General features: G+C 34.1%; 1 protein-coding gene across 11 annotated transcripts in view; it reads left to right on the forward strand.

Annotated features, from left to right (window-relative positions):
• The window catches only part of NEDD1 (NEDD1 gamma-tubulin ring complex targeting factor), a 77762-nt gene that overhangs the window by 44452 nt on the left and 9620 nt on the right, over positions 1-23690 (forward strand). For 3 of the 11 annotated variants that reach the window (XR_008620466.2, XR_008620468.2, XR_010108865.1), the window contains 3 exons: positions 208-421; positions 18819-18887; positions 20697-20810. Coding sequence is in view for 4 of the 11 variants with exons in the window: in XM_003832618.5 (XP_003832666.2) it covers positions 208-312 (105 nt within the window). In the remaining 7 variants the exon portion in view is untranslated. Of the gene's footprint in view, positions 1-207; positions 2730-18818; positions 20811-23690 lie in introns of those variants that run through there. The other 8 variants (XR_008620469.2, XR_010108866.1, XM_003832618.5 and 5 more) reach the window with 5 other exon arrangements.

Here is a 23690-nt window from a genome sequence, read left to right on the forward strand (position 1 = left end):
GCAAATATAAATTTTCCAAATATACTAATTTCACCAACGATCTTCCATTTATATTAACAAACTAGTAAGTTGTTAAGTACAAGAAATATCATTCACCTAGTTAATTGAACATGAGAGAAATGATAGCTGAAAGTATATTATTAAACATAGCCTGCCAAATAAATGTGAAATATCAATAATTTAAAAAGCATTTTCCTGTTTTTCTAGAATGAAATGCATTCTTTGCTGGAAAGATACTCAGTGAATGAAGGTTTAGTGGCTGAAATTGAAAGACTACGAGAAGAAAACAAAAGATTACGGGCCCACTTTTGAAATTTCAGTGAATACCTTAATGTTCTGTAATTTGGGAAGTTTCTGGCAACACAGAACTACATAGAATCAGTATTATTTTCATGGCCTCCAGGGAAAAAATGTTTTTCAAGTAAGAGTAAAAGGGTGATGGGATTTTATACCAACAACTGTTTCATCTTAAAAATATGTATATTTTTATATTAAAAATTGTACAGTATGTCATCTACCCAATAGGAAAGTCAACAGGATCTTTATTTTTTGAAAGCTTTAGCCATCCACTAAGTGCCCTTTTTCATAAGAGAAGAAAATTGTGCATAAAAATTGGTTATGTTTGTTTTTTAGTCATCTTTTTTAACATATATTTTTGATTGACAAATTGCCTTTCAAATTTTTGGGGCTAGTTGAGATTTAAAGAGTTTGATATGCCTTCTATTTTTATGGAGAAAGTAATTTTAAAATGGCAATTGGTGTTTCTAAGCCATTGACTAATAAAACATAGGGTTGGCTAGTAATTATTTTGTTAACTTGATGAAGTCAAATGTGACTATTATTTATTGTACATTTGATAAGACAATTTTTGGAATTTTGAATTGCACAAATTACATGATATCTTTTGCATTTATGTTACTATATTGTACTTCTGACAAATCTTTATTCCTGGGTAGTATTTTTAAGATATCTTTACCTATAAAAAATGTTTAAGGTTCATAGGACTCGACAAGAGCTATCTGGTGATTTTCTCATTAGTAACATGCAACGTTGTACTGCAAAATTTCAATCAACATGACAACTTATAATGAGTGGAGATTTCATATTAGGTACTAAATATTATAGTATTATTGCTATTTTCTTTTTCCAAGTAAGAAGCTTGGATTATTTTATTTTGTGGTCTTTATCATTAACTTTAATTCTTTATGTACTGTGTATAATATTTTTATATTATTGGCCTTACCATAAAATTATTTAGAAAGGTTGTCAAAATAAGTTATACCTCTTTGGCAATAGATAGATGTATACATCTACCTACTGTGATCTACAATTTTAGGTTAAGTGAAGCTTGGGGGGGCTACTGACTTGGTTACCTTCTTGTCTCTTGTCCCAAAGATTTAAACTATGTACCTTTGTATAGCTCTTCTGCCCCATTTTGACTTCTGAGATGAAAGTATTTACTAAAATTAAAAAAAAAGAAAAACAAAACTTTAGCTCACTAACTTTATGGGTTTCTGAAGTGCTGGAAATTTTTAAGGATATATTTAATAAGCATAAACTTACGAATAATTACTTCCAAAAATAAAAACAGGAATATTACTTTTACCCAGTGTGGTTTATAGCATACATTTGTACTGAAGCATATAGGGATGTTAATGTGATCTTTTCCTGACAGATTATGAAAGCATTATGACTTGTAACATGTTTCCTTGTATATCACTAACAGGTTTAGAAGACATAAATATTAGTGTGTTTTGCCTACATGGTGTATTTAAATCTATTAATATTTCCCTGTTGCTTTTTTAAAAAAATAAATACACATAATGTATATTAAAAGAGGTGGGATGAAATAATTTTAGTAATTATGCGTACAGATGAAACATTTTTGTCATGGAATTTAAAAGCTAAGTAAGTATACAAAATAAAATGTTATATGCAAAAAATAGGAAACATGAAATTGAAATTTCATTGTTGGCCAAAATGATATGAGAGATTTACCTTCCCACCTGAAATTAAAAAAGAAAATATGTGAAACAGTTGTCAGATATTGATCCTTGAGAGAAACAAATAAGACCTAAGAAACTCAATGAACCCCAAACACAAGAAATAAAAAGAAAACTATGCCAAGGCACATCATTATCAAATTCCTTAAAGCCAGCAACAAGGGAGAATTTGTTTTAAGTAGCTAGAGAAAAAACACATAGAAGGACAGAGAGAATGTCAGACACTGGAGCAACATCTTTAAAGTACTGAAAGAAAAGCTCAATTTAGAATTCTATACCTAGCGAAAATATTTTTCAAAAGCAAAAATGAAATAACTTTTTCAGACTTAGAAAAGCTAAAAGAGTTTATCACAAGCAGGCTCGCACCACAGGAAATGGTTTAAAAAAATGCCTTTAGAAGGAAATTATACCAAATAGAAATCTGCAGCTATACAAAGGAATGAAGAACACCAAAAGTGGTAAATATGTGAGTAAATATAAAAATTATTTTTCTATTTTAAATTTATTTAAAAGACAATAGATTAAAGCAAAATAGTAATAATAATAGGGTGTTGTGTGGTTAACATATGTAAAGTGAAATATATGACAATATCAAGATTGGGATGATGGAAATGAAAGTATACTGCTCTAAAGTTCTTATACTGACCGTGAAGCAGTATAACATTCCCTGAGAGTAAACTGATAAGAATGTGTATTATAAGACCTAAAGCAACCACAAAAAGAAAATCAGTGAATAAATAGCTAGTAAGCCAGTAAAGGTGATAAAATGAAGTCATAAAAAAAAAATCCGAAAGAAGAACAAAGAGTCAATGGGACAGATAGAAAATAAACACTAAGATAGTAGATTTAAATAGCTGTATCAATTAGATGTAAATTGTCGGTTATCCTTTTTAAAAATCAGTTGAGTCTTGCTTTTTTTTAATCCACCTGTTTTGAATACAAGAAACCCACTTTATACTGAACAGAATGCAAATGAAAACAAAATATCAAAATTTGTAGGAATCAGCTAGAGCAGTACTTACAGGGGAATTTATAGCATTAAATGTATCTATTAAAAAAGGAAAGATCTCAAGTCAGAGATGTCAGCTTCCACCTTTTTTTTTTCTGTTAAGGAGACAGGAATTTCACTCTGTTGTCTAGGTTGAAGTGATTATATAATAGCTAACTTTAGCCTTGAACTCCTGGGTTCAAGTGATCCTTCCACCTCAGCCTCCCAAGAAGCTGGGACTATAGGTACGTGACACTACGCCCAGCGTAGCATCCACCTTAAGAAGTTAGAAAAATAATAGCAGGTGAACTTCAAAATAAAAAGAGAATAAAGAGATAAAAAATCAGTTGAGGAAATCGGTGCAATTAAAAACTTTTTTTTTTTTTAATTTTTGTAGAGGCAGCATTTCACTATGTTGCCCAGGCTGGTCTTGAACCTGGCCTCAAGTGATCCTCCCACCTCAACCTCCCAAAGTGCTGGAATTGTATGTATGAGCCACCCTGCTTCGCCTCTGTTTCCTTAAGATCAAGAAAAATGATAAACCTTTAGCTAGACTAATGAGAAAAAGAGACAAAATTACCAACATCGGGGATGAGAGAATTGACATCACCACAATTTCTGTAGACATTTCTGATAAGATGCCAAACCTAAATGGCTACACTGATGAATTCTTTCAAAGATTAAAAGAAGACAATATCCCAGTATTTTACGAAAGCTTCCAGGAAATAGGAGGAGATAATTTCCAACTCAATGTTTGAGACCAACATTACCCTCATGCCAAAATAAGGCAGCATCATGACAAGAAAACTAGACAATATTTGCCATGAAGACAGATGAAAACGTTCTAAACGAGATTTTTTAGCAGTTCGAATCCAGTGATGGGTAAAAGAGAACACATATGACCAAGTGAGGTTTATCTCAAGTTTGCAAATTTGGGCTAACATTAAAAATCAATTGTAATTCGCCATATTAAACGGACTAACAGGAAAATTACGTGATCACCTCAATAGATGCAGAAAGAGCATTTGATAAAACCCAACATTCATTCTTGATAAAAACTCAGCAAAGTAGGAATAAAAGAGAACGAAAAGGACATCAAAAACCCCCAGCAGCTAACATTAAACTTAATACTGAAAAACTGAATGTTTTTTTCCCTAAGATCAGAGGCAAAGCAAATGTATATGATGTTCTCTTCTATTAAACATTCTATTAGAATTTCTAGCCGAGGCAATTCGCAAGAAAAAGAAACAACATCCAGATTACAAAGGAATAAGTTTTTAAACAGCCTCCACTCTTGACTATAGAAAATCCAATGGAATACATGAAAATATCTAATAAGTTTAATAACGTTACAGGATACGTCTATCTACAGAACTCAATTGCATTTCTATATACTTGCAACAATCAGAAAATGGAACTAAAAATATAGTAGCATAAAAATATGAGATCATTAAGTGTAAATTTGATAAAATACATGCAAGACCTGTACACTGAATTCTACGAAACAGTGCTGAGAAAGTAAACTTGAGAGATACCATGTTCACGGATTAGAAGGCTCAATATTGTTCAGCATCAGTTTCCCCCACATTGATTTGTAGATTCGGCAAAATCCCAATAAGAATTTTAGTAGGTTTTTTTTGGTAGAACTTGTTAAGCTGCTACTAAAATTTGGAAATATATAAAGGACCTAGAATAACCAAAGCAACTTTCGAAAATAAAACAGCATAGTAGAGGTCTAGAAATTACAGCACTGTAATTTCTAGACTTGTTACAAAGCTATTAAGATAATGCAAAAGTGCATAAATGTAGTCACATAGATCAGTGTAGCACAATAAAGTTCAGAAATACACCCACACATATATAGTCAACTGATTTTGACAAACGTGTAAAGCTAATTCAAAACCTAAAACGTGAAAGGTAATCCTTTCCAGAAAAAGGATAAACTTTCCAAAACACTGTGCTGGAACACACATGCAAAAACAAAAACCCTGATGCATACTTCACACCATCTACAAAAATAAACTCAAAGTGGATCATAGATAGACCTAAATGTAAAACTTAAAACTAAAAAAAAAAAAATTCTGGAAGATAAGACAAAGATCTTTGTATGTTTGGGGTAGATTTTGTGTACGCGACACCAAATGAATAATCTCCAAAAGTAAAAATTGATATAAATTGGATTTTCAAAGACCAATTAAAGTATAGTCTTGGAAAGGTACCAGTAAGATAATTAAAAGACAAATCACAGACTGTGAGAAAATATTTGCCAATCATACATCTAATAAAGATCTTGTATTCAGAATATATAAACGCATTTCAAGACAGAAGAAAATAACCCGATGTTTTACATAGACAATGACTGAGATAGACACTTCACCAAAGAAGTTATGAAGCTGGGTGTGGTGGTGTGGTTTCAATTACTCAGGAGGCTGAGGCAGGAAGGTTGCTTGAGCCCAGGGGTTTAAGGCTGCAGTGAGCTATAATCATGCCACTGCATTCTAGCCTGGGTGGTAGAGTGACAGTATCTCTAAAAACTAAAAAAAAAAAAGACATGAAGATGGTAAATGCAAATGAAAAGGTGCTTGTAATCATCGTCACTTAGGGAAATGCAGGCTAAACCACATGGAGATACTCCTGAATATTTATTAAAATAGCTAAAATTTAAAAGCCTGACCATACCAACTGTTGGCTATGATGTGGAGCAACTGGAATTTTCATACTCTGGGAATATAAAATGGTCAAACATTTTGGGAAATGTTTTGACAGTTTCTTCAACCATTGAGCATATACCTACCATTCACACTAGGCATTCTACTCCTTAAATATGTATCTACAAGAAATAAAAGCACATATCCACACAAAGACTTGTACACGAATGGTCATAGCAGATATATTTGTAATAGCCCAAATTTGGAAATAATCCAGTATCTGTCAGCAGATGAATGGATAAACAAATTGTGGTATATACAGTGTAATGCCACCCAGCTATATGAAAGGAATAAACTATAGTATGTAAACAACATGAATGAATCTCAAAATTATCATATTGATTAATAGAAGCCAGACAATAAAGAGTATATACCATATGATTCTAGTTTTCTAGCAAATGTAAACTACAGAGACAGCCATTAGTTTGCCTGGAAACAGTTGAGGAAGGGCAGGAAGAAAGTTGTACAAAGTCACAGGGAAACTTGTGGGTGATTACTATGTTTATTATCTTGATTGTGATGACGGTTTCATTAGAGTATGCATGCCAATTTTCCAAATTGTGTGCCTTAAATATGTGTCGTTTATTTTGTGTCAGTCTGTTTTTCTATAAAAGAGGGACCACTTCTAATATTATATGTTTGTTGGAACCATTTTTCCCCCTATGTCTCATATACTTCATATTTTTCAAAATATGAAATAGATAATTTGGGTTTCAGTGTAGCGCTCTACATGTTTCATTTATAGCTGCTAAGGTGTAAGAGGGTCATCAATATTGAACTTGTAAGGATTACATTCAGATAATGTCTACTCTTACTCATTTTTCATTAATACTCATACAAATACAGAGTATGTAAACAACTTCAGCATTCCTAAATCTTTGATTTTAAAGAAATGTGAAACGCAATGGGATCATCTGGAAATGTGAAACTGAACTATGATGAAAACCTTTTTTCTGGTTTCTAAAAATGTGAATAGCACTTTTTATTAGAGTCCTCTATTTACTTAAAATTTTATTTTGGAACATTTTATCTAGTTTAATAATTTCTATAGTTAATCAATTTTTAGTTTCCTTAAGTTCTTTTTGGAGCTAACCTGGTATATATTTATAAGTAAACACTTAATAGGTGAATATTTTGAATAGAGAAAATTACAAAGTTCTATATGAAGTTGATATGTTTTCCTATGAAACTCAGATGCTTGATATTTACAAATAAGCAAATTTCTTTGATCACATAATTATTAAAGAGAAAAAGCTATCAAATGTAGTTTTACATTTCTAAAGGCAATATTTTCTCAAAAGGTAAAATCTAGGTGTGGTCTAAAGACACTGTCGGAGAAATAAAGGCAAGAAACTACGGTAGTGCCCTTACTAAAGCTTATTTTTCATATTTATTGGATGCCTGGCACTGTAGATAATGACATTTGTTAGGAAGATAAGAGTATTATTTAGTGGAGATCATCTTATTATTAAGTTTTGTTATCCAGTAAATTGTGGATTTTTAACATTCAAAATATATTTCAAGAAAAAAAAAATCACTTTGGACCAGACCTGACTTTGAGATTGAAGAATGGTTTCAACAACTTAAAAATGACTAAAAAGCTTAAGCACCTATGATATTATTGATTATATTTTGATCAGTTATTGAAATAAATTGTTTACATGTTAGTAAATATTATTTCCATTTCTAACAGATATGCTGAGGAAGGTATCTGAAATTATCTAGACCAATGAAACATGAAATTTTGAACATGAAAATTCACATATTTGTTATTCATAAATTTACAAGATCCAATTTCAGAAATAAAAAACTGGATTTTTTAGAAGGAAAGATCCTTTGCAAATAATAGGGCTGTAGCACTCTCACTAACATCTACCTAATTTACTTTACATTTCATAGTGCAAAAACTTTCCAAGCATTTATAAATTGAGTGTTTGGTGGTGGAGTGGGGGAAGAGTGATGGTAACATTAGGGAAGCATGGATTTATCTATTTGTTACTGTCCATCACTGTCATTACAGACTTCAGTGATGCATGAAATGAGAATACTTCATAAAGTTACACAAAATGCAAGCATTATTGTCTATTTTATCTCCTGATGTCATCTGAATGATACCTGCATATATTTCTCCCAGTAGTCTATCAAACTATATTTTATTCTGTTTTATGAAGTTACCAAATTCAGATGTAATTTTTTTAAAAATTGAAAGTACTGATCAATACATTAGGCAGACTATTTTTAATTTGACCTTGGAATGATAAAAAAGTCATAAAATGTCTGATTCTTGAAACAAAGTTTGATAAAAAGGTAAAGATAGGTCAAAATTGATTGCTTGTGTAACTGTGTTGATAAATTTAATGGTGTATTTACCCTGCTGCTTTTCCATAAATTTTACATTTATGTGAAGAATTAATGTAAATTGATATCTACGCCTCCCTATGATCTAAAAACAAGTACAAATTTACAGCCAAGTTAACAAGAATAATTCACCATTCTCTTTCTGGAGACATTCTGCAGTAGTAATTCACATGTAATTTAGTATTTAATGAGGGTTATGCAACATATTGATTAAAGTTTTGAAGGTAGAAATGCTCTATCTTAATATTAAGGTGCCAGAATAATGTCCTCTAGGCTAGAGAAAGTAATTAATAGCATTTCAATTCAGGAAACAAGTCTCTTCCTTTTCACAAATGTATTATCTTGGTTTAGGACCTATTGTATCTCTTATTTGAACTTTTGCCTCGGTCTCCTATTTGTTTTCTCTGTTTTAATGTTGCCAGAATAATGTGATTTGCCAGATATGCTGGAATTATCTGATATTATTCTCTACTTAATGTCTTATTTTTTGTTCTTGTCTTTCTTCATGAGGAGTGCCTCAACTCCCTCCTCCCAAGTTACTGATTTCTTAACATGTTCTCTTTCTTACTTTTAAAAATCAGAAATTGCAGTATCTTATAGAATCAGATTGCTTGAATATCCTTCAAGCTAGTGGCCTTAAAAGCTTTATATCTAGCTTTTTAATAAAGTGTAAAAGTCAAAGACCACCAGAAACATGCCTGTAGTCAAAATTATGGAGAACACACACCAAGAGTAACCGTGGGGCATCTCAGTGAGACGAGCTTTGGAGAGGCTTGTTATAAGATTTTGGCTTGTGTTTGGTGATTTTTGGAGGGTTTAAGAAAGCAAGAGTTGGAGTGATGTTAGCCAGATGGCAGAATAGGAAGCACCAAATTCTCCTTTCCACACACATAAGGATTTAACAATAGTAAAGAGGCCAAATGCCTCTGTGAGAAATCCAAGAACCATTTCAAATGTTCCTGCAACCCAGGAGAGCATGAAGCCAAGCACATCAAAGCCCAGTAGAAAAATTAATTGGCGACACTCTCACCAGAGCCCCTTCTTCCAGCATGGTACTGTGTGATGAAGAGGAAACCCTCAACTCCCATCTTATCTCTGGGAGGGAAATGAGTAGAATGTATGTCCAGTATTCTGACCTTTAGGGTGGCTGCCCAAGGACCGGTTTCTGTCTTGCCCAAATCCAAGTACTGACAAGAACCAGGCCTCATATTGAAGCTCTGAAAACAGACTATCAAAATGCTCAGGAGTATGCATTACCAAAGAGATACTCTAGTTGAAGCTCCAGTGTCATGGCTCACTATGGTATTCAAGAAGCTGCAGTAGACAGATCCAGAGTGAACTTTGAAGAAGAAACAAGCAATCCTCTTCAACTAGGAGATAACATACACAAACCAAGAGAGGATCCATACCCAGAAAGGCTTGGGAGATCTTCAGAATCCCTATATGGAATGAGTGGAGAAAGCCTATCCTGTGTGAAAGCAGTCTGGGAAAGTTGACTGATTCTTCAGATGCCAAAAATCCCAACAAAAAATAATGACACAAAGAAATGGAAACATGGCACATTTAAAAGACCAAATTAAATCTTCAGACATTGACTCCTTAAAACAGTGGTATTAATTGCCAGAAAAAGAATGCAAAATTATCATCATAAGGACACTCAATGAATTAGAACATGGATAAACAACTAAACAGAATTAGGAAAACAATGCATAAAGAAAATGGGAATAGCAATACAGAAAAATGATGAAGAAAAAACAAACACATTGTGCAAATGGAGAATACAATAACCAAATTGAAAAATTCACTGCAGGGATTCAACAGCAGACTTAACCAGGCAGAAGAAAGGATCGGTAAACTTGAAGGCAAACTTTTGAAATTACTGAGGCAGAGGAGCAGAAAAAAAAAGAATGAAGAAAAATGAAGAGAGCCTAAGGGACATATGGGATACCATAAAGTGAAAAAACATATGCATTATGGAAGTCCTAGGAGAGAGCTAAAGTGGCAGAGAACCTATTTGAAGAAATAATGGTTGAAAATTTCCCAAATCTGAGGAGAGAAATGAACATACAAATTCAAGAAGTTCAAAGAACTCCAACTAAGATAAATCTAAAGAGACTTACACCAAGGCACATTATAATCAGATTTTCAAAAGTCACAAAGAATCTTGAAAGCAGAAGGAGAAAACTAACTCATTACATGTAAATGAGTTCCTATTAGATTATCAGCAGATTTCTCAGCAGAAACCTTGCAGGCTAAAAGGGAGTGGGATGATATATTAAAAGTACTGGAGGGGAAAAAAAAAACCTGCCATGCAAGACTACTACATCTGGCAAAATTGTCCCTCAAAAACAAAGGAGAAACTAAGACTTTCCCAGACAAAAAGTTCATCAATACTGAGGGAGTTCATTATCACTAGACCTTCCCAACAAGAAGTGCTGAAGAGCGTCTCACAAGTTGAAGCAAAGGACGACAAACAGCAACACAAAACCATATGAGAATTAAAACTTCCTGGTATAGGTAAGTACATAGGCATATATAGGATTCTGTAGTGTAGTAATGTAGGTACGTAAATCACTTAAATCTGGCATAACATCTTTTTAAAAAAGCACAAAAATTGTTATAAAGTTTCAGTTAAGCAGGATGATAAGCTCTAGAGATCTGCTGCACAACATTGTACCTATAGTAAACAATAATGTATTATATACTTAAAAATTTGTTAATAGGGTAGATCACATGTTAACTCTTTTACCACAATAAAATTTAAAAAGAAAAGTAATCATAAATTAATGTTATTGAATTTGCAATATAAAACAGGAAATTGTCATCAATAACATAAAAAGGGATGCAGAGATATAAAGAAGTAAGAGTTTTTATATATGATTGAAGTTATCAGGTTAAAATACATTTTTATAACTTTAAGATGTTTTATGTAACCAGTGTAATAATAATTAACAAAATAGCAATTGTAAGTCTTATTCTGTTAATAATTACTTTAAATGTAAATGGATCAAATGTATCAGTTAAAAGAAATAGTTTGCAACTACTTGGGAGGCTGAGGCAGGAGGATCACTTGAGCCCAAGAGTTCAAGACTACAGTGTGCCATGGTCTTGCCTATGAATAACCACTACACTCCAGCCTGGGTGACATAGTGAGACTCCCCTCTCTCAAGAAAAAGCACCCCAAAACAAACAACCCCCAAAACAATAGTTTGGTGGAATGCATGAACAAGATCTTTATACTGTCTACAAGGGGCTCCTTTTAGATCTAAGGACATGCAGACCAAAAGTAAAAGAGTGAAAAGATATTTCATGCAAATGGAAATCTAAAGGAGAACAGGGACAGCCATACTTATATCAGACAAAACAGACTTTGAGACAAAAACTGTAACGAGATAAAAAAGGATATTATATAATAATAAAAGGTTAAATTCACCCAAATGATATGACAATTATAAATATACATGCACCTAACAGAACACCCAGATATATGAAGCAAACATTGATAGAACTGAAGGGGAAATTAGACAACAACAACAACAACAACAACAAAAACAAGACCAAGGAACTTTAATACTTCACTTTCAGTTATGAATAGAACAATTAGACAAAAGATCAATAAAGGAGCAGGACTTGAACAACACTATAGACCAATTGGATGTGACAGATATATATATAGAACACTCCACCTAACAACAGAAGAATACATACTTTTTTCTAGTGCACATGAAACACTCTCCATGATAGATCACATAGTAAGTCTTAATACACTTAAGAAGACTGAAATCATACAAAGTATCTTCTCTGACCACAGTGAAATAAAACTAGAAATCCATAGCAAAAGGAAAAAAAATACACATATGGATACAAAAATTGAACAACGTATTTTTAAACAATCATCAATGAGTCAAAGAAAAAATGACAAAGGAATGTAAAAAATATTTTGGAGACAAATAAAAATGAAAACAACATACCAAAACTTATGGGATGCAGCAAAGCAGTTCTAAGACGGAAATTTATAGTGGTAGACGCTTACGTTAAAAAAAAAAAATCTCAAATCAATAACCTAACCTTATAACCAAAGGAACTAGAAAAACAAGAGCACACCAAACCGAGATTTAGCTGAAGAAAAGAAATAAAGATTAGGTCAGAGATAAATGTAATATCAAATAGAAAAAAAATCAATGACGCCACGAGTTGGGTTTTATTCACCAATAAATTGAATAACCTAGAAAAAACGAATTCCTAGAAACATAAAATCTACCAAGACTGACTCATAAAGAAACAGAAAATTTGAATAGATCTGTAAAACTATTGAGAAGATTAAAGCAGTCATCAAAAACCTTTCCACAAAGGAAAATCCAAGACCAGATGGATTCATCGGATAATTCTTCCAAACGTTTAAAGAAGAATTAGTATCACTTCTACTCAAACTCTTTTAAAAGAATAAAAAGAGGGAATACTTCTAAACTCATTCAGTGAAGCTAGAATTAAACTGATATCCCAATCAAAGACAAGAAAACTAGAGACCAACAAAACTGATTAATGTTGATGCAAAAATACTAAACAAGATAATAGCAAACCAAATTTTAAAAAATAGCAAGCCAAATTCAGCAATGCATTAAAAGTATCATATATCATGATCAAATGTAATTTATACGTGACACAAGGATAGTCCAACATACAAAAATCAATGTGTAATATGCCACATAAAATGAAGAACAAAATTGTGTTCACCTCAATTGATACAGAAAAAACTCTAGACAAAATCCAACATCCTTTCATAATAGAAATACCCTACGAACTAGGAATAGAAGGAAACTACCTCAACATAATGAAAGTCATCCTTGAAAAGTCCATAACTAACATTATACTCATTGATGAAAGACTGAAAGATTTTTCTTTAAATCAGAAACAAGGCAAGAATACCCACTCTCACCATTGCTGTTCAACATAGTATGAAAGTTCTAGCCAGGGCAATTAGAGAAGAAAAAGAAATAAAAGGCATCCAAATGGAAAAAGAAGTAAAATTATCTCTGTTCAGAGATGACATGGTCTTATATGTAGAAAACCTTAAGGATCTCACAAAAAAAATCATTACTAATAAACAATTTCAGAAAAATTGCAGGATATAAAGTCACCGTGCATATATCAGTTGCTTTTCTACACACCACCAACAAGAAATCCACAAAGGAAATTAAGAAAACAATTGCGTTTATGTGGCATCAATAGGGATAAAGTACTTAGGAATAAATTAACCAAGGAGGCAAAAGACTTGTATACTGAAAGCTACAAAACATTGCTAAAAGAAATCAAAGAGTATAGAAATAAATGGAAAGACATACAGTGCTGACAGATTTAAGACTTAATAAATGCTAAAATGTCCATACTACCCAAAGCAATCTACAGATTTGATACAATTCCTATGAAAATCCCAATGGAACTTTTTGCAGAAATAGAAAAAGTTACCCTAAAATTCATATGGAATCTCAAGGGTTTGAATAGAAAAAAAAAAATCTTAAAAACGGAACAAAGTTGGAGCTATTACACTTCCTGATTTCAAACATACTACAATGCAACAGTATTTAGTGTTTCTGGCATAAAAATATATAAACCAGTGGAACAGAGCAGAGAGCCAAGAAATAAACTCTTGCATATATGGCCAAATATAGGGCCAAGACTACAAAATGAGAAGACGACAGTTTCTTCAACAAATGGTGTTGGAAAAACTGAATATTCACATGCAAAACAATGAAGCTGGACCTTTACCTTCCACCATATACAAAAATTAAAATGGATTAAAGTCCAAAATGTAAGACAGAAAATTATTAAATTCCCAGAATAAAATATTGAGGATAAACCTTGGGACACTGGATTTGACAACGATTCCTTAGATATGACATCAAAAGCACAGGCAATAAAATTAAAAATATTTTAATAATAAAAAAAGATATAGGGGCCAGGCATGTGGCTCACACCTGTAATCCCAGCACTTTGGAAGGCTGAGGCAGGCAGATCGTGGGGTAAGGAGATCGAGACCATCCTGGCCAACATGGTGAAACCCTGTTTCTACTAAAAATACAAAAAAATTAACCAGGTGTGGTGGTGCTTGCCTGTAATCCCAGCTACTAGGGAGGCTGAAGTAGGAGAATCGCTTGAACTTGGGAGGCAGAGATTGCAGTGAGCTGAGATCGTGCCACTGCACTCCAGCTTGGGCAACAAGAGCAAAACTCCGTCTCAAAAAACAAAACAAAACAAAATAGGTTGCATAAATAGGAAAAAAATGGTAAGGTACTCTACTTAAATCTAATACATTAGTAATCACATTACATGTAAATAAAATGCCCTCCAATTAAAAGAGAAAGGTCAAGGCCGGGCGCAGTGGCTCACGCCTGTAATCTCAGCACTTTGGGAGGCCGAGGCGGGCGGATCACCTGAGGTCAGGAATTTGAGACCAGCCTGGCTAACATGGGGAAACCCCATCTCTACTAAAAATATAAAAATAAGCCAGGCGTGGTGATGCGTGCCTGTAATCCCAGCTACTAAGGAGGCTGAGGCAGGAGAATCACTTGAACCCGGGAGGCGGAGGTTGTCGTGAGCCCATATATCATGCCACTGCACTCCAGCCTGGGCAACAGAGTGAGACTCCGTCTCAAAAAATAAATAAATAAAAAATAAATAAAATAAAAGAGAAAGGTCATCAGACTAGATAAAAAACAAAACCAAGCTAAGTGCTAACTGTGAGACATATTTTGAAATATTAGGCTACAGAGAGAAGTAATTAAAATAATGGAAAAAGGTATACCATGCAAAAACTAGCAAAAAGCTGGCACTAATAGAAAACTAAATTTTAAGGCAAGCAGTATTACTGGAGATAAAGAAGATATTTCATAATGCTATAAGGTTAAATTCACCTGGAAGACACAAAAATTCTAATGTTTCATGCATTTAATAACATAGCCTTGACATAAATAAAGTAGATTTTATAGCCATGAAAAAAGGACAAATTTCACAACAATTTTTGTGGAAAATTTTAATACATCTAAGTAATTGATAGAAGAAAAGACACAGAATATTCAATTTTCTTGTATTTTTAGTTCACTAAGAGGTTTTTGGTGTTTTTTTTTAAATCATGAGTGGGTGCTGAGTTTTATCAAATGCTTTTACAGCATCTACTGAGATATATTAAATTTATTAATGTGACATATTGATTTTTGAATGTTATATCATCCTTGCACTCTTTGAATAATCCTCATTATCTTGGATTTGCTTTGCTATTATTTCAGATTATGTCATCTATGTATATGAAAGAGATTAATCTTTTTTTTAGAATATCCTTATCAAGTATGGGTATCAAGGCTATGCTATTAGAAACAAAGATGCAATATTCATAATAAACTTAGCGGCTCAAGATGATTTATCCTTCTCAAGAGTGGATTTACCCTTAGTTCTAGGTGAGCCAAGGCTGAATTTTGTTTTTGGTGGGGCTCCTTCTACCTCTAGTTCACCCTGTTTCCATACAGCCCTCTAAGGATGTCAACTAAAAACTCAATTTTTTTCTCTGAGATCCCTCTACTGGTGGGTCTTAAACTCTAATCTTTGTCTTCTCAGCATCATTAACGGCAGAACATTTTATTACTTTGAAAAATATTATTCCATCCAGGCTTTAGCTTCAAAATTCAGAAACTGTCTTGAGGAAAAACCAGCCATGTGTATGAGGTTCCTCAAGTCTTCAATTTTGTCTCTGTTCCTGAGAAATGCTAAAAGCTTTGCTGGTTTCTCTGTTATTTAGGCAAAACTAGGATTCTCAGCTTCTTGTCCATGCTTAGAATTAGAAAATTTCCCAGGGAAAAAGTAACTGTAGATCGTTATTAGTTCTTCATGATTTTCTCAAGAATCGTATCTCCTTTAATCCTTGTTGGTTATGGATCAATCTAATGCCTTTAAACAGATTATTTTTTGAAAAATCAACTTCTCTAGTTTTCCTCAGCATTGGTCTGCTGCAAGCAACTTCATTCTTTTAGTAGCAGAAATTCTGATGCTGCCTATTCTTGTTCTCTTTACTTTTTTAAAAATTTATTTTATTTCATGTTCCCTACTATTAAGAGAATATATATATATATTCTATATGTATGTTTGTATAAGAAGTTTATCGTTTTTTGTATATATATAGTATATACTGTATATATTATTTATAAATACAAATTTTTTAAGGTTTAGATATAAACTTCTCTATTAATTGGTGGCTCTAGAGAGTAGAGTATGTGTATCTAACTTTTAAAATCTAATATAAATGGTATATTTCTTTCTTGGGCAACTCAAGGACTTTAAAAAACTTTAACATTAATTATATGTCTCTGACTTAGATATTACTGTTGTCAAGTACTTTAATTCTATATATCATACCCTGCTACCCATTATTTTTGTTGTATACAGTCAATATTCATTTAGACTTGAACGCATATTTACCCTTTGTGGAGGCTGTTATTTCTTCATAGATGCCTGAGCCTCCATCAGGACATTTTTCTTTTGCCTTTAATATAGATTTATTGATGGTAAATGCACTGCTTTTATCTGAAAATGTCTTTATTTTAAATTAATTTTTAAATAATGATTTCACTGGATATAGATTTATAGATCATTTATTTTAATTACTTTGAAAAATATTATTCCATTGTTTTGTGGCTTGTATGAGTCCATTCTCATGCTGCTATAAAGAACTGCCAGCAATCATTCTCATTAAGATGAAAGACCACTGGACCTAACGTAGATTATAGATCAGAAGATCCTAAACTTTGAACCTAATGCTGTGATTAGGTGTGACTTTTGAGAATTGATGGATGGGAGTGGGCATATATTGCATTTGGGAGGAACATGAATAGTCATTGCCTGTGGGGCAGACTGTGTTATGTTGCATTTTTATCTCCAATCCTTCATCCCTACTGTATTCCTGTCCTTTGCCATTTGACTTTATTTTTTCTACTACTAAAGAGGTGGAATATATTTTCTCCACTCTGTGACTTTGAGTTTGGTCATGTGGCTTTCTTTGGCCAATAAAGGAAAAATGACGGTGTGCCAGTTCCAAGCCTAGAACTGATGAGGTCTTGTATGTATCACCTGCTCTCTTGTACTTCTGACATGGACATTAAAAGATCACACACATACACACAAAGCTCCCTTGGCTAGCTGCTGGTCCCACAAGAAGATGAGAAACAAGTGAAGCAGAGATGTCTTGGCCAAGGTGCTAAGCCAAACCCACCCAGAGCAGTCCAGCTAAGAATAAACACACCATTATATGCCACTAAGATTTTTTGTAGCCTTTTTATTATGCAGAAATAGGTAAACTTCTTGACTAATCTCTATCCCAGCTGTTGTGGTTTAGAGCTTCATCATATCTTACTGAGATTTTTCCAAGAGCCTGCTAACTAGATTTTCTATTTTCCCCTTTAGCTTCTTGTCTGTTGTGTACACCTTACTAGAGTTGTCTTCTTCAAATGCAAACGTAATTGTCCACAAGAAACATCCATGGTCCTTGGTATATGGCCTTCTGATCCTTCCTTGAAAATGTATCTCTTACTATTCCACATACCCTGCACTCTCATATTCCAGTCTCAGGTTCCAGAGAAGGTCATCCTTGTTCGTGTCTCCGAGCCATCACCTTCCCTATTTTCTCTGCCTGGAAAACTCTACAAATCCTTCAGAACACTTCTTACATGTCACCTCTTTTGTGATATTTTCCCTTGACCTAAAGGCAATCGTGCTCTCTTCTTTGCACCCAAACATTTATTTTCTACTATTTTTATAGTTCTTATAGAATCGGGGTGATTTGTCTCACTGGGCAGGGGCTGTCTCTGAATTCTCTCTATGTGTACAATGTCTAGTATGATGCTTTGACCTCTGCTGAGGTGCAATATTATCTCATATAGATCTAATTTTATCAATTATTGAATAATGTTGGACACATGTAAAGATTGTTGTAAATTACTGATTTCTGTGCGGTGTATGTGGTATTCTTGATAAACCTGAAATTTGATTAATCATAATCCTTCCTTCTTTACGCATCAAATAATAGCATTTATAGTAGTAGAATAAATTATGAACATAGAAAAATGACAACAATATTTGAAGATAGTTGACATGCCCTTGATGTGTAGATATTGCGATGTGTAGATACATTGAAGTGAAATCTGACAACCAGCACACTTAAAATTAAAATGTCAAGAATCAATTATGCTTCACTTTGCATTCAGACAAATTGAACTTTTCAAAATTTATTTGAAGCACATCTTATGTCAAAAGACACCTACTCTATTTTTTGAATACTAGTAAAATGAGAAAACATTTTATTTCTCATTTTAAAAATGATCATCATACTAAATCTTTATCTGCCAAAATGAGACTGAAGAATATCAGAATGTCTAAATATTGCTGCAGTGATTGAACTCTCTTTTACAAAGTTGACAAAGAACAAAGTTGTCTAAATTTAATAGTAGAAAATTGCTGGAACATCTGCCACACAAAGGACCCTGTGAAAAAGAAGCCTGGGCATATAGGTGCGAGCAGATCAGAACGAGTTTTGTATGACATGGGTAAGTTTAGACTTTATCTACTAAGCAGAGGCACATTTGCTTGTACATTACAGCATGAGGAGAGCAGCTATCTCTGTCCTCACTCTTCTTGTTAGAAGATAAGCAGATTCTTAAATAGGGCCACCATCTTCAACTTTGTTAGGTAAATGTAGCTGACACTCATTTTGTATTTCAGGTTTGGTTTTTTAAGTTTGAAAGAAGAAGAGCATATCCTCTGAGTACGGGTATAAAGTGATTTTGGTAGGTGAGTAGTATATCTGAGATTTGTAAGGTTGGCTTCGTTGGAGTTTCTTTCAAGATTAATGGTAGGTAATATTCAAAAGCATTCTCCCCTAGTTTGGGCAATGCCTGCAGGAGATTCTATTTCAACCTATGCGTCAGTAGACATGTTTCAACTGACAGGGCCCTCTTTTGTTCCCTCACCTTCATCTTTCATCATTCGTTCATTCATTTAGTGGACAGTAGTCACCGCCTATGTGCTAAACACTGAGGATTGTACCGAAAAGCATGCCCATTGAGTACAGAAGACAGATATATCAATAAAATAAAAACGTGCTAGGAGCAGGGAATGAATATACACACAGGGTGTCATGGAGGCAGCAGAGAGGGATATTACATGCAACCCGAAAAGGCAGAGTGATATCTGAGAAGGCTTTATAGAGGCAGTAGGAGGTAAAATAGAAGGTAAAAGATGTGAGCCGAGGATTAGAGATGAGTAGAAATAGGCCTGGTGAAGAGGGAGAGGAAGGAGGTTGCTATTTCAGAGAGGAGGCTGGAGATGTCACGCACAGGATCTGCAAGAGCCAGGAGGGCAGGATATAGGTTGCAGAGATGAACCAGGTCAGCTCACCAGCGGCCTTTGGTGCAGGCCAAGGCACTAGGATTCCTTTCTGAGGACAAACAGGATCCAATCTAAGGTTTTAAGCAGGTTGTAACATGATCAAATTTAGAAAGATAATTCTGACCACAGTGAGGAGAATGGATTTGAAAGGAATTAAACCAAGGGCAGGGAGGAGAGTTCAATAGACCAGGTAAGAAATGGGCCTGAACCAGCAAAACAATGGAGCAAATGTTTAGAAGATAAAATAAGCAGACCCTGATTAAATATAGTGGATAAATATAGTGAATAAACTGAAATGTATCTAGAAGCTACCTGTTAAACATCAGGTGGTCTATTGGTTTGAGAAGTCACTTTTATGCTTAATAATTTTCCCACTAGCTCTAGTTTTCAGAGTTTTAAGCATTAAAGATATGTACAGGAATAACAGCTTCGAAAATCTATTGAGCTCTCCTCTCCTTTATGAACCTATAGATGTGAGTTGTTATGACTTATTTTGGACTACTGACTCATATTTTAGTGTGGGGGTTAAACTATAACACGGTTGGAGAGGATTAGCCTTCTTTTCTACTGTTGCATCTTTTTCTCTGGTACTTTATTTCAGAGTTCTAATGCCATTTTTCGTAAGCAATCTAGGTTTCAAATTACCCTTGCCAGGTTTTTGTACAGGGAGTATTAGCTTCTTAACAAAATCATCTTAAACAATAAATGTTTATCAAGTCTAGAGTATTAGTTGAGAAGAATGTTATAATGTTATGAAAGATGAAAAGAATGTTATAAAGTTATAAGGAATGTTACAAACTTATAATGTTATAAAATAAACGTATGTAAACATATGTGTTTATTATGTACTTGTGAATTCATTTTGTAATCAAGATGAGCAATATAACCTGAAACATAATATTTTCATTTAAAATTATCATGGAGGTTCTGAATCCCCTCTTGCTCTTATTATATGTAAATTGATCATATCAGTCATAGCAATGATTTATTTGATACTGGGTCATCAACTCCCTATTATAAAATTATTCATATGGGAAGATACTGACTCAGATTGCAAAGGCAAGGACCACACTGCGATAAAAACAGGCTGTTGACTACTTTATGTGCCATCGTGTGTTGTGCAGTAAATGTGCTCTCCTATTTGTTTCGTTATGGCTGTGTTTTGATCCCTAAAGCTGCTACGTTTCTGATTTGTTTTTTTCTTTATCTGAGAGCAACTGGTTCATTAAAATCCAACAACAACAAAAAGAAAAAACCTGCTAAGAATGTGTCTGAACAACAATAACCAAAAGTTACACATCCTACTGTAAAGTAAAGCACATCAAGGTGAAGTATTATATTGTTGCTTTACATTATCTGGGAGTTGGCTAGAAACACATTTAAATTTTGTTCTAACTAGTGTATTCTGTCAGTTAAATATCTAAAGGGTTAGTTATTTAAGCCATTTTGACAAAATGTAAAAAGCACATGACAACACAACAGTAAAAACATCTGATCTAACTTAAAGTCTGTATTCATGTTTTATTTTTGTATAATAAATCATGCAAAACTTAGAATCTTCAAACAACTCACATAGATTATCACACAGTTTCTCTAGATCAAGAGTCTGGGATGGCTCAATGATCTACTCAGGGTCTCACAGTGCCACAATTAAGGTGTTGGCCAGGGCTGCATTCTCATCTGGCTGCTCGACTGGGGAGAAATTAATTTCTGAGGTCATTCAGGTTGTTGGCAGAATTCATTTCCTTATGGCTGCATGACTGCAGGTCCTGGATTTTTGCTGGCTGTCAGCTGGAGGCCGGCTGAAGTTTTTGACATTTGAGCTTCTCCAACATGGCTGGCTACATTATCAACCTTGTAAGGAGAGTTTCTTGCTTTTGGGAGGGTCCAGTTTCTCTTTTGAAGACTCATACCTGAATAAATCAATCACTACATCCAGGATAATCTCCCTTTCAATAAGTCAAAAGCAACTGATTTATGACAGCAATTACATCAGGAAAATTCCTTCACCTTTGTCATATTGTTTTGGGTAAGAGTAAGTCACAGGTTCCACCCCAAATCAAGGGAGGGCATGAACACAGGGAGCAGGATTCAGAAGGGCTGTCCTAGGATCTATCCAGCCAGAGTTACTTTACAAGACACTCCTCTTGTTTTATCTTACAATACGGTAACATTTGATTACGAAGTTACATGTTTCCTTTTAGTATGAAGGAAGAGAATAGTCACTTGGGGCCGAACCTATCAATTGTGTCCAGGGATAATGCCATGGACATTTTGTTTGGACCCCCTGCCTCTGCCCAGGCTCTTTGTGCCAGACACATTGGACCATTTGCTCTTCCCCAAACACATCAGGTTCGGGGACATGTTTCATCACGACTTACCATTGCATGAATGCTTATGCATGAACATCTTCCCTTTCCCATTTACTCATTTTTTCAAGACCTAGCGAAAATGACACATTCTATATTGGAACTTTGCTGACTTTCTCAGGCAGAGATAGCTATTACCTTCTTTGTTCTCATAATCATTTGCAGAAGTCATTTTCATACCAGCTTTTCTCTGAGGCTGAAGCTGTTTTTTTGTAGGCCTGATTCCCTGCTTCCTTTGTATCAGGAATCAAGGTTTACTCTGTTCCGTATCTCCAGTCCTGTATCGCCTTAGTACAGAGCAGATACTCCATAAATTTAATTTAAATGAATGAATAAAGAATGAGAATGGGCTAGAGTGATAACAAAATAATTACAGGAAAAATGAGAGTTAGAGGAAACAGGTAAACAACAGCGTGAATAGAATACAATGACAGAATTTTACAGGGTTTTATCAGAATTTGAGGATGAGAATGCGAAAGAGAATAGTTGTGAATAAGACGAGAAAGGTTAGATCATGAAGCCTCTTGAATTTGTCAGGCTAGAAAATGTGAACTTCATGAAGATTTGAATCCAGAGGGGAACAGATATAAACCAAAGAATCCCATAGATATATAATTTCAAATTTTGAAAAGCTCTGTAAAGAAAATGTCCCATATGCTGTGATAATAATTAGCAAAGGGCCCTGATCTAGCAGGGGTCACTTGAGTAAGTGACATTTGAGGTGAGACTTGAAGGTTGAGTAGGAGTTACCAAGTGGAAGTGTAAAGAGTTGTATATGATCTGGCTAGAGAGGAAGGTCAGAATCAGGTCTTGTGGAGCCTTTCACACTGTTATTGACATTTTGGTCTTTATCCTAGAGTAATGGAAGGACATTGAAGAAGTTTAAGCCAGGTAGACTTGGGGAAAGGATAAGAGAAAGAGGGAGATAGAGAGAGAGACACACACACAGAGAGAGAGAGGAGACAGAAATAATTTATCTTTTTAAAAAAAAGTGTCTGGAGAATAGATTAAAAGAGCACCAGAATAGACCCAGGGAGATGACTCTACTTAGGAGATTATGTTAATGGTGCAAGGGGGTAGACTACAGTAACTTGATCTATGGATGGCAGAGGAGCTTGAGATAACTGGACAGATTCAAGATAATTTATGGAGATGAGGTTGACTGGAAATAGCTATGGAGTGTAGAGGAGAGTGGAATGTTTCTAGCTTCCACAACTAGATGAATGGTGTTGCTCAGAAAGAACAATGAAGTATGGGCATGTTTGGAAAGTTTGGAGATGAGGGGAGGGTTTAAGTGGGGAAGGTTGAATGGCTTGCTATATACATGTGGGTCTAAAGCTCAGAGGAGAAGTCTGTGTGAGCGAAAATGACATTTCCCACCTATCAATGGTAAAATGATTTGTGATAAGGGTGCCAAGACCATTGAGTGGGGGAAACAGCAGTCTCTTTAACACATGGTGTTGGGACAGGTGGATATTAACATGTAAATAGATGTAGCTGGACCCTTACCTCACATCATATACAAAAATGAACTCAAAATGAGAATTCAAAAGACCTAAATTTAGAACCTGTAACTTTAAAACTCTTGGAAGAAAACAGAGGAGCAAATCTTCATGACCTTGGATTTGGCAATGGTTTCTTATATATGACACAAAATACACAAGTAACAACAACAACAACAAAAATGATAATTTGAACTTTGTCAAAGTTAAAATCATGTATATCAAAAGACACTATCAAGAGAGTGAAAAGGTAGTCCGTAGACAGGGAGAAAATATTTGCAAATAATACATCTAATAAGGGTCTAGTATCTAGAATTTATAAAGAACTCTTACAG

This window comes from Pan paniscus, chromosome 10 (genome assembly GCF_029289425.2).
Source record: "Pan paniscus chromosome 10, NHGRI_mPanPan1-v2.0_pri, whole genome shotgun sequence".
NCBI lineage: Eukaryota > Metazoa > Chordata > Mammalia > Primates > Hominidae > Pan > Pan paniscus.